Below are 13,967 nucleotides of genomic sequence, written 5' to 3'. Positions count from 1 at the left end.
GCTGTGAAGAACTGTAATCATGCACAGCCCTCTCTGAACGTGTCGCGCGTGCGGTTTAGCGTTGCCATGGCAATGAGGCGTGAGGCGCTATAAAATGACATTTAAAAATTACATTTTTAGTAGGGTTTTTTGTTGTTGTAAAAATTAATAAATAAATAAAGATAAACAATTAGTTAAACTAAGTGGCGAATAACTTTATCATTAAACAATTTCAATAAAAACATTTTACTGAAGCATCTTTTTTTATTCTGATTCACGTAGGTCACGAATGCAGCGCGCACAGCGCACTCATGGGATTTGTAGTCTTCTTATCTGTGTGTATACTCTTACAAAGGCACAAGCGATGCCTTGAAAAGACTACAATTCCCAGGATGCTGTCTAACAGAGGCGTTTCTCTCCGTGTTGTTACGAAGATCATCAGCACCCGGCGGAGTTGTGTGTTCAGCTCAGCAAAGGCTCGCGCTGTCGTTTTGTTAAGTACAAGAAGTTATTTTATGGTTAAATTTGTTTTCAAACTCTTTCGAAATATACGGTAGGTTTAAATTAAACTATTCTCTCTCATTCCCGAGTCCGCCCGATAAAACTGCAGACTCGCTTGCTAACTTAGTGTAGCTAAGGCTATTAACAAACAAACGCTTACAGTTTTATTTATAAAACCGAGAAAAATGCTAAGAATTGTATTTTATATTATTAATAGCAAGGACACGCCAGGAATTTCCAATCGTTTAGCGTTAATTGTCTTTAAAACCGTCATTCCAGACCCCTAAGGTGGCGTCCCAAATACATATGCACTTCTTGTTTAAGTACACTACGTATAGAGCGAGCCTGTGTGCTGCAACAGCTGAGGTAGTACACTTGGTGTGGATTGCACACAGGACCCGCGCATAACGGGATTTTAAAGTTGATTCAAATGAGTCGAATCTTTAATGAATCTTTTTATTATTTGTACTTTTTTTATTTATTATATTAAATGACTAATGAATGAAGATTTTACGAACACCCACAATTCAGTTCATTAAATAAATTATTAATATATATATATATATATATATAAAGTTAAGCCTTTATTTGTCACACATACTGTACATTACTGCACAGTGAAATTCTTTATTCTTCACATATCCCTGCTTCTTGTTAGTAGGCAGGGGTCAGAGCGCAGGGTCAGCCATTCTTACGGCGCCCCTGGAGCAGACAGGGTTAAGGGCCTTGCTCAAGGGCCCAACAGCGGCAACCTGGCGGAGCTGGGGCTCGAACCGCAGATCTTCCGATCCGTAACTTAGAGCCTTAACACACTGAGCCACCACATATATATATATATATATATATATATATATATATACACACACACACACACACACACACACACACACACACACACACACACACAGACAGAGCTCTATAAATTTTTTGTTGTGATGAACTGTAATTATGCACAGCCATCTGAAGTGTCGCGCGTGCTGTTTAGCGTTGCCTGTCAATGTGGCATGAGGGCTATAAAATGATCAATTTCGTTTATTAGTCTTTTTTAAATCTCAGAAAATGTTAAATGTAAAAGACTACATGTAAACGAAAAAATTGTCCTGCAACACTTTGTTTGAAAATTACAGGCACTACAGGAAAACTCCTCAATAAAACAAGTAGTCGTCCCCTACTTATAAATGAGTCCCGTTTCTGGGAGCACGTTCGTAAGTCGAATACGTTTGTGAGTCTGACAAAGTGAGTCTTACACCCCTGTCTCACCTACGCGGAATCAGCACGGTTTTGCACAGTGGCTGTAAGAATGGTTTATTGCGATTCACCGCAAGTTTGTGCAGTTTTGGCGTAGTGATTACGTTTCCCACCTTTCTGTGTGAAAAATTAAACGTTTAATTTTTTTGGTGGTCCTCATGGACACTTGCAGACTCTGTGGAACCCCGTTTAAAGGGAGCCCAGGAAGACAACACTACATTGCACAAAAGAAGAGCAGCGTGCAGTGATTCATGATTTGTGCAAATGGGTACATTTTCATCTGTCAGACGCTCTTATCCAGAGCGACTTAAAAAAAAGTGCTTTGAAGTTTCCGTCACTGGATAGATACTTACACTGGGTTACTAAGTTACTGACTAAGTGCCATCAGTCAAACATAGTTGGAAATGTTTTTTTTTTTTTTTTTTTTGGAAATGGGTGAGTGGGATTAGTCCAAGTATTGAAGAAACAACACAAAGAGCATTAGCAGAAGTGTTCAGATATCTGTAAAAGAAATTTGGAGCAATACTCAAAGGAAGGTGAAAGTTTTTAAAAAAAGAATTATTACATTCTCAACTGCAGACCAAGAAAAAGTTTAAATCCACCCGTGCTTACAGTTTCCTGGGATTCTCAAGGGTCAGTATTGAAATATTATTAGGAAAAAGGTTCAACAATCAACAGTGCTCATTATGATAAGATGCTTATTGAAGAGCTGAAGGACTGCGCTGTGATATCACGTGACGACGCAGATCCACACACTTCTGCCCACGCTGTCGACTTCGTTTTGAGGTGTTAAAGCTTCCTACTTATAATCGCTTCATCAGACTTTTACCTGGACTTGGTTCCCTGAAAGCAGCTTAATCATTCTGCTGATGAAGAAGTGAAGACAGCGGTGCATTCGTGGCTCGCAGTTTAGAATAAAAAAATTTTAAATGAGGGAATACGAATGCTTGTTGACAGATGGCCAAAATGTTTTGAAAAATATAAAAAATTATATTTTTGTCTTTTGTAATAGTTTAAAACATTTAAAATAAATTCTACAGCAGGAGTGCTGATACCTTTTGACTAAACCTCATATGTTGTTTATGGTTTGGTTCTAGCCATCGTGTATTACAAGTTTTACGAATGTGTGCCAGGAGGCACAGCGATATGACGTGTTTAAAACAGACAAAGGGTTTTTCAGTGGAGTCCACATGCACTGTGTGGAGAAATTGCGGTTGCTGTAGGTGAAGAGCGAGGCCTGATATTTTCTTTTTTGTTTGTTCTCTTATTTTTAAAGATCTGTATTTAAGATTGTATATAAAAAAAAACCTTTTTCTATTTAATCTCCAGCCTAGTGGAGGATGTCAGAACTTAGCGATGAAGCGAGCGAGTCGGATCAGCTGGGCTCGAGTCTGTCTGTGTGGCTGGCCGACAGTGGGAGTGGCCTGGAGGAGCTTGACGTGCCACTGGACCTCCATACGGCTTGCTCTATCGGCCAGTACGACGTGGTGGCGGAGTCCATTCGCAGGTAAGCCTTGTTGTTATTATTATTATTATTATTATTATTATAAATTCTATCCTATGGGTGTAATAATGTTTGTGCTTGGATTGAAATTTTTTCTAAGACGTAAATCTTGGTACATGATGTTATCCATCTTTCTCTCCAGAGGTAAAGTAGACGTGAACGGAAGGAACCTCGGCGGCTGGACGCCCCTCATGTACGCGTCGTATATCGGTCACGACAATGTCGTTAACCTGCTTCTGGAATCTGGGGTTTGCGTGAACGCTAGCACAACAAAGGGGCTAACCCCGCTGATGCTAGCTGCGAGCTGCGGAAATGAGAGCATTGCTTACTTCCTCCTCCAGGTAGTCTTTAGTGGATTTACACAGTAACCATCTTTACAAAGTCTTAAGTTTTTCAAGCTTCTGATTGGCTGTAACCATCTCTCTATCCATCTGTAAAGCAAGGGGCGGAGCTCGAGCGTAAAGACGGACGCGGTTGGACAGCCCTCCTGCACAGCACGAGCACCGGACACCAACAGATGGTCAAGTTTCTCCTGGACAACAATGCAAACGCCAACATCAAGTAATATAGAGAGACACACAAATCTCAAACACAAAGCTTAGCATGACCTTTGACCTTTACCCTTTTTAAAAAAAAATTTTTTAGAGAGCCCGTGTTTGGGTTCACCCCACTGATGGAAGCTGCAGCATCAGGCCATGAGATCATTGTCCAGTACCTTCTTGACCATGTGAGTGTCTGTGTGTGTGTGGCTGCATATTCAGGTTTCAGTAGCATCCTCTGAATACTTGTGCCTACGTGTGTATGTGTCGTGTCAGGATGCACGAGTGGAGGAGAGGAACTTCAAAGGCGAGACGGCGAGAGTTTTAGCCATGATGTACGGCCACACCAAGATCGCCAGCCTAATAGACATGCACTGCCTGAGGGCAAAAACAGGTCAAACACCCCTCTAAGGTTTAAGATCTACATTTTGCGAGCATCACGACCGACGTAACGAAGTGTTGCTCTTTTTTTCAGGCGTGTACGAGGAGCTGAGCTCATCGGAGGAAGACAGCGCAGCGCCGAGAGCCAGGTCAAGCCGCAGCAGAACCAGAGGCCCGAGCATACACGACGGCCCACAGGCCATAGCTCGCTTTAGAGTCACCCCCAAACATGGTACACACACACACACACACACCTCAGACACAAGACCCAGGCTGTAACCATTTCTTGGCTCAGAGAGAACTAATTTCAGCGTTCCTTATTATGCCTAGATGTATTATCAAAAATTCCACAAATTATTATTTTAGAAAGAATATCCATCTCTCCATCTAAAAATGTTAATTCTGTTGGATCCGCAGATCCACAGTTGGCTCCACCCGGGTACATGACGTTCCGAGACGTGGGCGAACAAAACGAGGGCATCTGCAACCGCGACGTCACGTCCCCCATTAACGAACTGGATGGCCAGAGCAACAGCAGTCGAGGTAGATCTCTAAATCTAAACCAAGAAGGTTACTGGTGTATACTGTAGATCAGGGCTCCTCTGCGTTCACATTACATCTCTTTTGTGAGGAGGGTGTCACGATCCAAATGTGCAAAGAGATAAGTGTGTCCAGTTACAGACCACAACTTTTTGTGCAGGTTTAGGCAGCTGATGAAGTCAGTGAAAATGGAGACACACATCAAGCGCACTCACGTTAGAGAACGTCACCATCCTGACGCTCATGCGGTTTCCATGCACGTCCATACATTTTTTTGTAATTTTTTTTTACAAATGCCGCAAGAGCACCGCAAGTCATGTGACAAGAACCAACTGCATTCCATCTGTCTTCCTGGATCAGCAGTTTTCTTTGTGCTTGAAGTATCGGAAGCACCCAAGCACATTGCCCCCCCACCCACGTCCACAAACAAATTTAGCACTAGAGCTATTTTCGGTGCTGGAAATCCAATTGCAATTTCGTCATAGAGAGCGCTGGTCAAGGTTGCTTAGCAATGGCAGACACCACACCGTTTTGGAATTGATATAATGTTCTTTTTCCACACGTTTTCAGACGTTTTGTTGTCCTTTTAGGTCAGTTTGTTTAATGGGTTTATTCCAGCATCAGAGCAAATATACTTTGCTTATTTAGTTTGTTTCGGCATGAAAATCACACAATGAAGATTTTTCTCTCATGAATCTTTTTTTTTTTTTTCCTAAAACACCTGGGACCATATTTGTTTACTTTTTTTTTTGTTTTACTTTTTGCGTCTTAAGCCCTATTCGGACGGGACTAGTTTTCCAAATGACGTTTGAATGAGTTTGAATTTTTTGTGGGCGTTGCACAAGATCACATGTCCACATCTATAACCATTATTGGTAAGCAAACTTGAATACCGGCGTGCTAGAGATAGTACGGTAGTTCACGTTGATTAAAACACAAAAGAAAACGCGTTTTGGAAAAAAAAAAAAAACGGTAATCACAGACATTCGCATTCGGACGGGATTAGATTTCTCAGAGAACCTCCGAGTTTGCTGAAAAACAGTAGGTAATTTGCTTTGGAATTTTTTCAGAGGTCATGTGAGCGAAAGACAGACATGGCAGATTCGGACGGGATAAAAATCACAAAATACGTCTGTGAAACAGGAATTTCTCTAACGACCCCCTGTAAAACTAGTCCCGTCTGAATCGGGCTTTAGAGTAGGATATCACTCGTAAGTGGTCAAAAAAGTCTCAGAGTGAAGCAGTTTTGGTCCCAGTTTTAGTAGAGCTATTAAACGAAGAACGAATAAACGAAGAGCTATTTCTCAGCATTCTTAAAATAAGAAATCACTCCTACATTAAATCTCCCACTAAAATGGAGGAGAGCTCCAGAGGTGTCCTAACCGATAAGGAGTAGTGAGGAAATAGCGTTCAGTAGAGACGTTTTAGTAACATTGAGTGACACGGAGCTTAAAAAAAGATACGTTTTGACAAAAATTTTATACTTTTTTTTTTTTTTTTGCATACGATATGTCCCTAGTTTTTTAACGAACATTCCGTATGCTGTCTCCGCAGGTGACTGATACTGTACAGGTTTTTAGTAACAGAGAAGATGCAGCTTTGAAAAAGTGACGCAGCGAACAATGTCAAAAATAATAAATCAAATTTTGCTCTTACAACACTGCATATCGTGCAGGTTAATAAAAGTTCCCACCACGCAGCGTGGACTCATGGAAAAACAAGCTGGATTCATGGAATTTTTAATCATCCATGGCACACACATTAAAATAATCATATTTATGTATATACATTCTATATATTTATATTAAATTCTTTTTTTTGGTGAAATTAAACCAAAATTAAAACGGTGTATCCCCATTTTTCACACTTCTCAGCTGCACGTACAGCAAACTGACCTTCACAAATTGCCGTCCACTCTGTTTTTATCCTTAGCCGTACTCCTCGCTGAAGAAAGGAAGTAAGAAGCTTCTTAAACAACTTTTATGTCCTACTCTGAGATAGGAATATTTTCAGACCACTAAGCGCAATTCCTAGGAGTGATTCTGAGACACTTACATACAGGCCCTAATTTTAAAAGTTGGAGCTGTTTGGGATCACAAGCAACAATTTTTTAGGTAAGCAGTATCATTACTGAACTTCCAGCAGCTTAACACACATGATGTCGTTATATTATTCCTGCTATCTGTTATGACCCAAATGAGGATGGGTTCCCTGTTGAGTCTGGTTCCTCTCACTGTTTCTTCCTACTGACGTCACACCCTTGGCTTGCTCATCAGGGACAATCTCATTATTACTAAACTCATTTTTTCTCACTCATACACACTTCCATATCTTTTTTTTTCATTTTGTGAAGCTGCTTTGAGACAATGACCATTGTTAAAAGCGCTATATAAATAAAGTTGAATTGAATTACTTTTACCTTTTTTTTTTTTTTTTTTTGTAATTTGCCTGTATTTTGAATCTGACACTTGAGTTGTTTTGGTTTAAGCAGCTGATTGAAGTAAAACAGTGGCATTGAATCTGTTTTGTCTCGGTCCTTCTTAAACATGCCTGTACACTGCTTGTAAATTATAAGCAAGTTCATATGATAAAGGTTATTTGCTAATCACTGATCGCTCCGGCCCTTTGACCTTGAGTAAAAATCAGATGTGGATATCTGAATATAACGTTTGAGAAGCTCTCTGGTAGATTTTATGGTGCGTTTTTTACGTCCAGATCGATGGATTGTAAAAGTGAGTGTGGTAATAAGAGATAATGTAGTTCTGTGTGGGTGGACGAATTATTGACTGTGTGTGTGTGTGTGTGTGTGTGTGTGTAGACGAGCTGTTCTTTGACAACGACATGCCCACGATACGGAGCAGCAGCAGCAGCAGCGAAGGTCTGCCCCGACTCCTCGGCCTCAGCAGGGAAGCGTCGCTCGAGAGCAACGAGGTAACCACGGCAACAAACCCCACCCACATCAGCGTCACACCCTGCACCTGGGTACATACACGCAAAGACTAATACATGATTAAAACCCCTTTCAATTTTCTCTCCAAGGACTCGGACCAGGCAAAGAGAAGCTGCCCCCGACGACCCAACAAGCCCCATCACTCCAAGGGCAAGAGTCGTCATAGTAACAGTGACTCTGCTGGGAATTTTGGGATAGCTCCTACATCCGGACCTACCCCTTCTTACACAGGTCCCAAGGTAAATATACGGGTGTTTTTTTTTTTTTTTTTAAGTATTCAAAACTTAGCATACATGTTTGTGTGTGTGTGTGTGTGTGTGTGTGTCAGGACCTGGCGGAATTCCTGGAGCAGATAGGCTTTAGCAAGTATCTCCCATTGCTAGAGGAGCAGGATATCGACCTGAGAATCTTCCTCACGCTGACCGAGAACGATCTCAAAGAAGTGGGCATCACGTGAGTCACTGACCACACTTTCTCTCCACACACACACACACACACACACACACACAGAGATGCTTCTATACCTAAAACCTTCTGTTTTAACTTCCCTTCAGGTTGTTTGGCCCCAAGAGAAAGATGACATCAGCGATAGCCCGTTGGCATAGCAACGCCCGGCCACCGAGTGACGCGTTAGAGCAGGCGTACGCTGACAAACTCGAGGCTGAGATGCAGGAGATGGCTATTCAGCTGCATAAGGTGGCCAGTGCTACAGTATAACTCTTATATTTAATCAGTGTAATAAGCTTTTTAAGTTTTTTTTTTGTGTGTGTGTACCCAGCGCTGTGTCGAGGTGGAGTCTCTACAGGGCCAGGTCTCCCAGGAGAAGGAGCTGCGCACCGTCATGGAGGGCTGCCTGATGGAGGAGAAGATGGCATGGAGGGGCGTGCAGGCGGAGCTACGTGAAAGCGTCAAGCAAATCCATGCCCTGAACAGCACGCTACACACGCTGCGGAACACACACACGCAACTCACACAGGCTATGGGGAAAGGTCAGCATGCTACATCGCTCTCATTCACACACCCAGCCCTTATTTAGCACTTTTGAATCCATCAGTTACTCAACCGTCCTTAAACTAGCACCTCATTACGGTCATTACTGTTATTCACCCCACAAAAGCCAATTGCTTTGTTAGGGCGACACTTTGCCGCTATTACAGCTGCAAGTCTCTTGGGGTATGTCTCAATTAGCTTAGCAGATCCACCCACTGGGATTTTCCCCCTGTTCTACTATACAAAATCCACTCCAGCTCTTTCAAGTCAGCTGGGTTGTGTTGGTCTACAGCAATCTGTATCAGTTCTGAAAAGTTATGACGCAGGCTCTCGGTAGGATTTAGGTCTGGGATCGTATTTATGAAGCGTCTCAAAGTAGGAAAATCGCTCCTACGTGGCCAAACATTCTGGGCCTACTTTTAGAAGTAGGAGTAAGAGCTATTTATCAAAATTCCTGAAATAGGAAATCACTTCTACCTTCACCAAAACTTAGGAGAGCTCCAGAGGTCTCCTAACTGTGTAGAAGTAGCGAGGAAAGGGTGTTTGTGCAAAGGAGAAACATTTTAGTAACGTTCATAACAGGCAAGTTTGGACAAAAATTGAATATTTTTTGTGATGGATCGCGTGCGGTATGTAACTGGTCCATTAATGAACATTCCGTATGCTGCCTCCGGGGGCGAGCGTTGCTTTACGTTTTTTTTTAGTAACACTGAACATGCAGCTTTAAAAACAGTTATGATTTGGGGTTGACACAGACGACGATGTCAGAAATAATAAATAAAATTTTGCTCTGGATCTCCATGGCACACACACACTAAAACAATCGTCCTGACACACAGACGAGGAGGTTTATGTGAACCAAAAACATTATTACAGCATGAAAACTCAAGTGGTCATGGATACAACATGATGAGTGATTTAATATAAACTGTACATACACAATTATATTTAAATATAATTACATTTTATTTATATATACACAGTATCTACATTTAATAATTTGTTTAAATAGCACTTCATTACTGCATTAACATGTCGTATTCCTCGGTGGGTTGTGTGGCAAACTGACAGGTTTTATGCTTTTAATACTTTCGTAAATTTTCGTCCAGTCCGTTTTTATCTCTAGAGGTAAGAATAGGGCAGAATTTTTTTTCTTAATTTATTTCTTTACGTTTAACTCTCCCCACCGCAAGCAAAACGCTCTCATCCTCTTTCCAGTTTGGGTTTCATTTAAAAATGATTTGGACCAGATGATGACAGTCCTACTATATACTGTAGGAGCTTTAAACTGTTGTGATAGGAACAGTCCGGTTAGGATAACGTCATGCAGCGAGTCCACACATCTCAAAGTGTTGGCTATATGCATAAAGCTTTCACACAACTGCTGCTGATTTTACCATTTCGCTTTTCCATCGTTTAAAACTACTCAGTGCCGTAAAAAATCATGTGACGCGCTTTCCTAGGAGCAGTCCTACTCCGGCTAAAAGTAAAAGTAGGAAGCTTCATAAACAACTTATGTCCTACTCTAAACTACATCCTATATTAACTTTCCTGGGAGTCATTCTGAGACGCTTAGTAGATACGGGACTAGGGCAAGTCATTTAAATGTTTTTCTTTAAACTACTCCAGTGTAGCTTTAGCAGTATGTTTAGGGACATTATCTAAAAAAAAAAAAAAAAGACAAATCCAACCTTTAATTTAAGTAAAATTATTTAGTGGAGAAAAAAAATCCCACATTAAGATTTTTTTTTTCTTTTTTTTTTTTACATGAAATCATATGTGCTAGAATTATTGGCACCCCTTATGTTAATACTTTGTACAACCCTCTTTTGCCAACAAAACAGCACTTTATCTCCTCCTATAACATTTCACAAAACTGGAAAATATAAATGGGGATCTTTAACCATTCCTCTTTTGCAAAGTCTTGGGTCCTCTCTTATGCCCTCTTGTCTTCCTCTCACCCCACAGGTTTTCAACTGGGTTGAGGTCTGGGGATTGAGATGGCCGTGAGAGGAGCTTGATTTTGCATCTGCTGAACCATTTTTGTTTAGATTTTGCCACGTTTTGGGTCATTATCCTGCTGAAAGACCCAGTGATGACCCATTTTCAGCTTTCTAACAGACTTAAGAAAAAAAGTCACCATGACTTTATATATATATATATATATATATATATATATATATTTTTTTTTTTTTTTTTATTATTATTATTATTATTTTTTACTTATAAAAGGTTAAATTTTTCTACAATCTGTCAGTGTGAGATTATGCTTCTGCAAAAAAAATAAAATAAATTATTGTTAAAACAAGAACACATCTGAACTAGAAATGCTAATAATTGTGTTGAGTGCTGTAATTATAGAACTACTGAACCAAATATTATTTAGCAAAGGGGATGAATACTTATGCACCTCCGGATTTTTCTTTGCTCGTCTTTATTATTGTTTGTGACGAATAAAAAAATATTTCAATGTCTTAAGAGTGTCAGGTTCAAACCCCTAAGCCCCACCCCCACCCCCCCAAAAAACTGTTTAATTCCAGATTTTAAAAAGCAGCGACATGGGACAGACTCCAAAAAGGAGTGAATAGTTTTGCAAGGCACTTTTATATTCGCAAATTTAAACTAGCATTATCTCGCTCTCTCTCTCTCCGCCTTCCCTGCTCTAGATGGCGCAATGCACTCTGAGATGCTCTCCAAGATGGAGTCGTGTGAGGAGAAACTAGGTATGGATAAATGTTCGGGTCAAAGAATAAATAATGTAGTAGAGGATAAAAAGTACATGATATTATTTAATTGCAACATTTAAATTGTGTGTGTGTGTGTTTGTAGGTGACAGCCTAAAATCACTCTGCCAGAGTCTACAGCATCTCTGTGCTCCAGAGAAAAGCTCCAACAGCTGGCAGGGAGAATCTTAGCACCTGCATGTGAGTCTCTCTCTTTTACACACACACACACCCCAACAAACAAAAAATGTAAAAATGTGAATGCAAAAATTCCAAGCTTGGTTTATTAAACCTGTAGTGTGTGTGTGTGTTATAGCTTTTTAATTTATTCTGACAAAATACATTTATTTATGCAGTTTCCCCCCACCCCAACAGTAACTGTAGAGTTTCACTGACGGAGGGTGAACACACCACCCTGAACACGCGAACACGCCGACCTGCCTGAGCTGACCGAGGAATGGAGAGAAGAGAGGGACAAGAAAAAAAAAAGAGAGAAATGCTGAAAAACGATCAGTCAGGAAAGAGCCACGAGTTAAGCAGGGCAGTAAATCGACAAGCAGGCGACTCACGTCTGCGCTCGACTGACCCGACGGTGTGTAACGCAGAAATAAAGATGAAGACAATCAAGTCTGTACACACGGAGAGAATGCAAAAAAGTGGAAAACATTCCTCATACGTGACAGAAGAGCAGACTCAAGCACACTGTACTACAAATCAAACCTCGGAGAGCAAACAACGTGTAGGAGATAGTTACCAGGGTGAGCGCCGCGGAGGCGCTGGACTACATTACCCATCAGTCACTTACATGTCCTTTATCACGTGCACCTGGTTTGCGTTTGTTCCTCATTAGTCTGAGTATTTAAAAGATGGTTTGGTCTTTGTCTTGCATCTGTTATATTCCCAAGTTCATGTTTCTAATTAATGTTCTTAATTAATGGAGTTTTGCTTAATTGGTATTTCACCAATGTTGTTGATTAAAGATGAGTTTGCAACTGCGTCCTGTCCATGTGTCTCATTTGTGACAGCTGAGCGCCATGAATGACAGAACTTGTATCGTTCATCTCAGGTTTCTAAGCAACCAGCCGAGTGTTAAAACCTGATACAACTGCAACCTCAGACAACACATACATCTACGTAACTCAGTACGTAAGTAAAATCTAACATTTATTTAACGTCCCAAATATTACCGCAGTATACACTGTTTGATTTGCACAATTCCGTTGAACACAAGAGTGTCTTTTCTTTGACTCAGCTCTTTTAAACCCTCTCGCTGAACCCAGTTCACTCAGCAGCTGAAAATGGCTAGACATGAGAGACCGAGGGAGAGAGACCTTTTGCCTTCTCCTTAATCGCTTGCAGAATGTAAAGCACACCCTGATGAGCCCTCTGTCCAACATAAAACAGGACGTTTTGGCAGCGAAAAACTTGAAGCTACTCTTTTCAAATTGCTCGTCCAGCACCACAGTCTCCATCTGGAGTCCTTCGAAAGATAAAAACGTCCTCAGAGAGTAACAGCTAGCGCTAACCTTTGTTGCAGATTGTGCATTTTTAAAGCTGGCACAATTATTAAAGCAATCATTAAATTTATCTTTTTTTTTATCATGCTAAAGAAACGAGGCTGGTTTTCACAAGGACAGGTCATACTAGTCATTCAATTTGGACACAAAGGGAGGAAGGTTAGTGCATGTCCTTGGTACTGGCCGCAGTACTTAGGGGGTACTAAGGGGGTCTTTCCACTGATTAGTCACAGTTTGTGTCATTTTGTGAGTTATGGAGTTATGTGCGAGTTCTACAAAACAGACGCGGTTATTTCCCTGGTGGTCTAGTGCCTAGGGTTCAGCGCTATCGCCAGGTTTGAGCTCCGCTTGTTAAGGCTAATCAGAAGGTTGGCGGTTCAAAACCCACCTCTAACAACCTGTCGATGTTAGGCACTTGAGCCTGTCTGCTAAAGAAGGGATGACCCATATTATGGCTGACCCTGCGCTCTAAACCCGGCTTCCTTAACTAAGATTTTTTTTCCCCTTTATTTTACCAAAATCCCATTGAGATCCACATCTCTTTTACCGGGGAGTCCTGGGCAAGATGGCAGCACATTAAGTTTCACATAAAACATTTTTGAAAAGATACATAAAACCTAAAACACACACACATCCACTAAAACTATACAAACATATAGTACATCTTTCCTTCACATAAAACTCGATTTTTTGAAAATTCGAAAAAGAGATTTGAGAATATTTAGAGAGGGAAGTACGTCTAATGTCGAAGTGTTCTGCATTTCGTTCCATAAACTAGACGCAAGAAAAGAGAGACATTTTTCTGTATGTTCATTTTTTTGTACATAGATTTGCATGCATATAGATCACATCACCATAATCCAGCACAGATAAACAACTCTGAAACCCCAATTTAGGTCTAAGCTTTTTTTAAAAGATGTTCAGTATGAACGTTAAAACCCATCCTTTCATCAAGCCATATGCCTAAGTATTTATTTAGCTGTCTACTCTTTCTATATAGTCTCCTCCTAATGTTAAAATAGGTGGGACAACTACTTTTAGTTGTGCTTTACGTAATTGTACTTTAATATTATCAGAAGAAAAGAATTTCACTCT

At 40.7% G+C, this 13,967-nt stretch overlaps 1 protein-coding gene across 4 annotated transcripts; it reads left to right on the top strand.

The window, feature by feature from the left end:
- The first annotated feature begins 354 nt into the window (after positions 1–354).
- Positions 355–12,356, top strand: anks3 (ankyrin repeat and sterile alpha motif domain containing 3). 4 transcript variants are annotated; one of them, XM_053494928.1, is made up of 16 exons: positions 355–532; positions 3,058–3,235; positions 3,375–3,573; positions 3,672–3,793; positions 3,878–3,959; positions 4,048–4,165; positions 4,247–4,384; positions 4,570–4,695; positions 7,511–7,623; positions 7,732–7,881; positions 7,971–8,095; positions 8,197–8,338; positions 8,421–8,631; positions 11,299–11,355; positions 11,462–11,556; positions 11,731–12,355. In XM_053494928.1, exons 2-15 carry the CDS (start codon positions 3,069–3,071, stop codon positions 11,545–11,547), a joined length of 1,836 nt encoding a protein of 611 aa, XP_053350903.1. In that variant the 5' UTR covers positions 355–532; positions 3,058–3,068; the 3' UTR covers positions 11,548–11,556; positions 11,731–12,355. The 4 variants fall into 4 exon arrangements, with proteins under 4 accessions (XP_053350903.1, XP_053350901.1, XP_053350905.1 ...); XM_053494926.1 differs by having other exon boundaries at positions 11,712–12,355; XM_053494930.1 differs by lacking the exon at positions 355–532 and adding an exon at positions 1,431–2,947 and having other exon boundaries at positions 11,712–12,356.
- Positions 12,357–13,967: the final 1,611 nt, after the last annotated feature.

Source organism: Clarias gariepinus, chromosome 4, assembly GCF_024256425.1.
Source record: "Clarias gariepinus isolate MV-2021 ecotype Netherlands chromosome 4, CGAR_prim_01v2, whole genome shotgun sequence".
NCBI classification, from domain to species: domain Eukaryota; kingdom Metazoa; phylum Chordata; class Actinopteri; order Siluriformes; family Clariidae; genus Clarias; species Clarias gariepinus.
The sequence above is the reverse complement of the archived record's forward strand: the minus strand, read 5'-3'. Positions and strand labels throughout refer to the sequence as shown.

Bases quoted from the DNA above. Each gene is read 5' to 3' on its own strand.
- anks3 (XM_053494930.1), top strand. From the start codon at position 3,069: ATGTCAGAACTTAGCGATGAAGCGAGCGAGTCGGATCAGCTGGGCTCG. The intron at 3,236-3,374 runs GTAAGCCTTGTT...CTTTCTCTCCAG, and splicing joins GTGGCGGAGTCCATTCGCAG to AGGTAAAGTAGACGTGAACG. The intron at 11,356-11,461 runs GTATGGATAAAT...GTGTGTTTGTAG, and splicing joins GTCGTGTGAGGAGAAACTAG to GTGACAGCCTAAAATCACTC.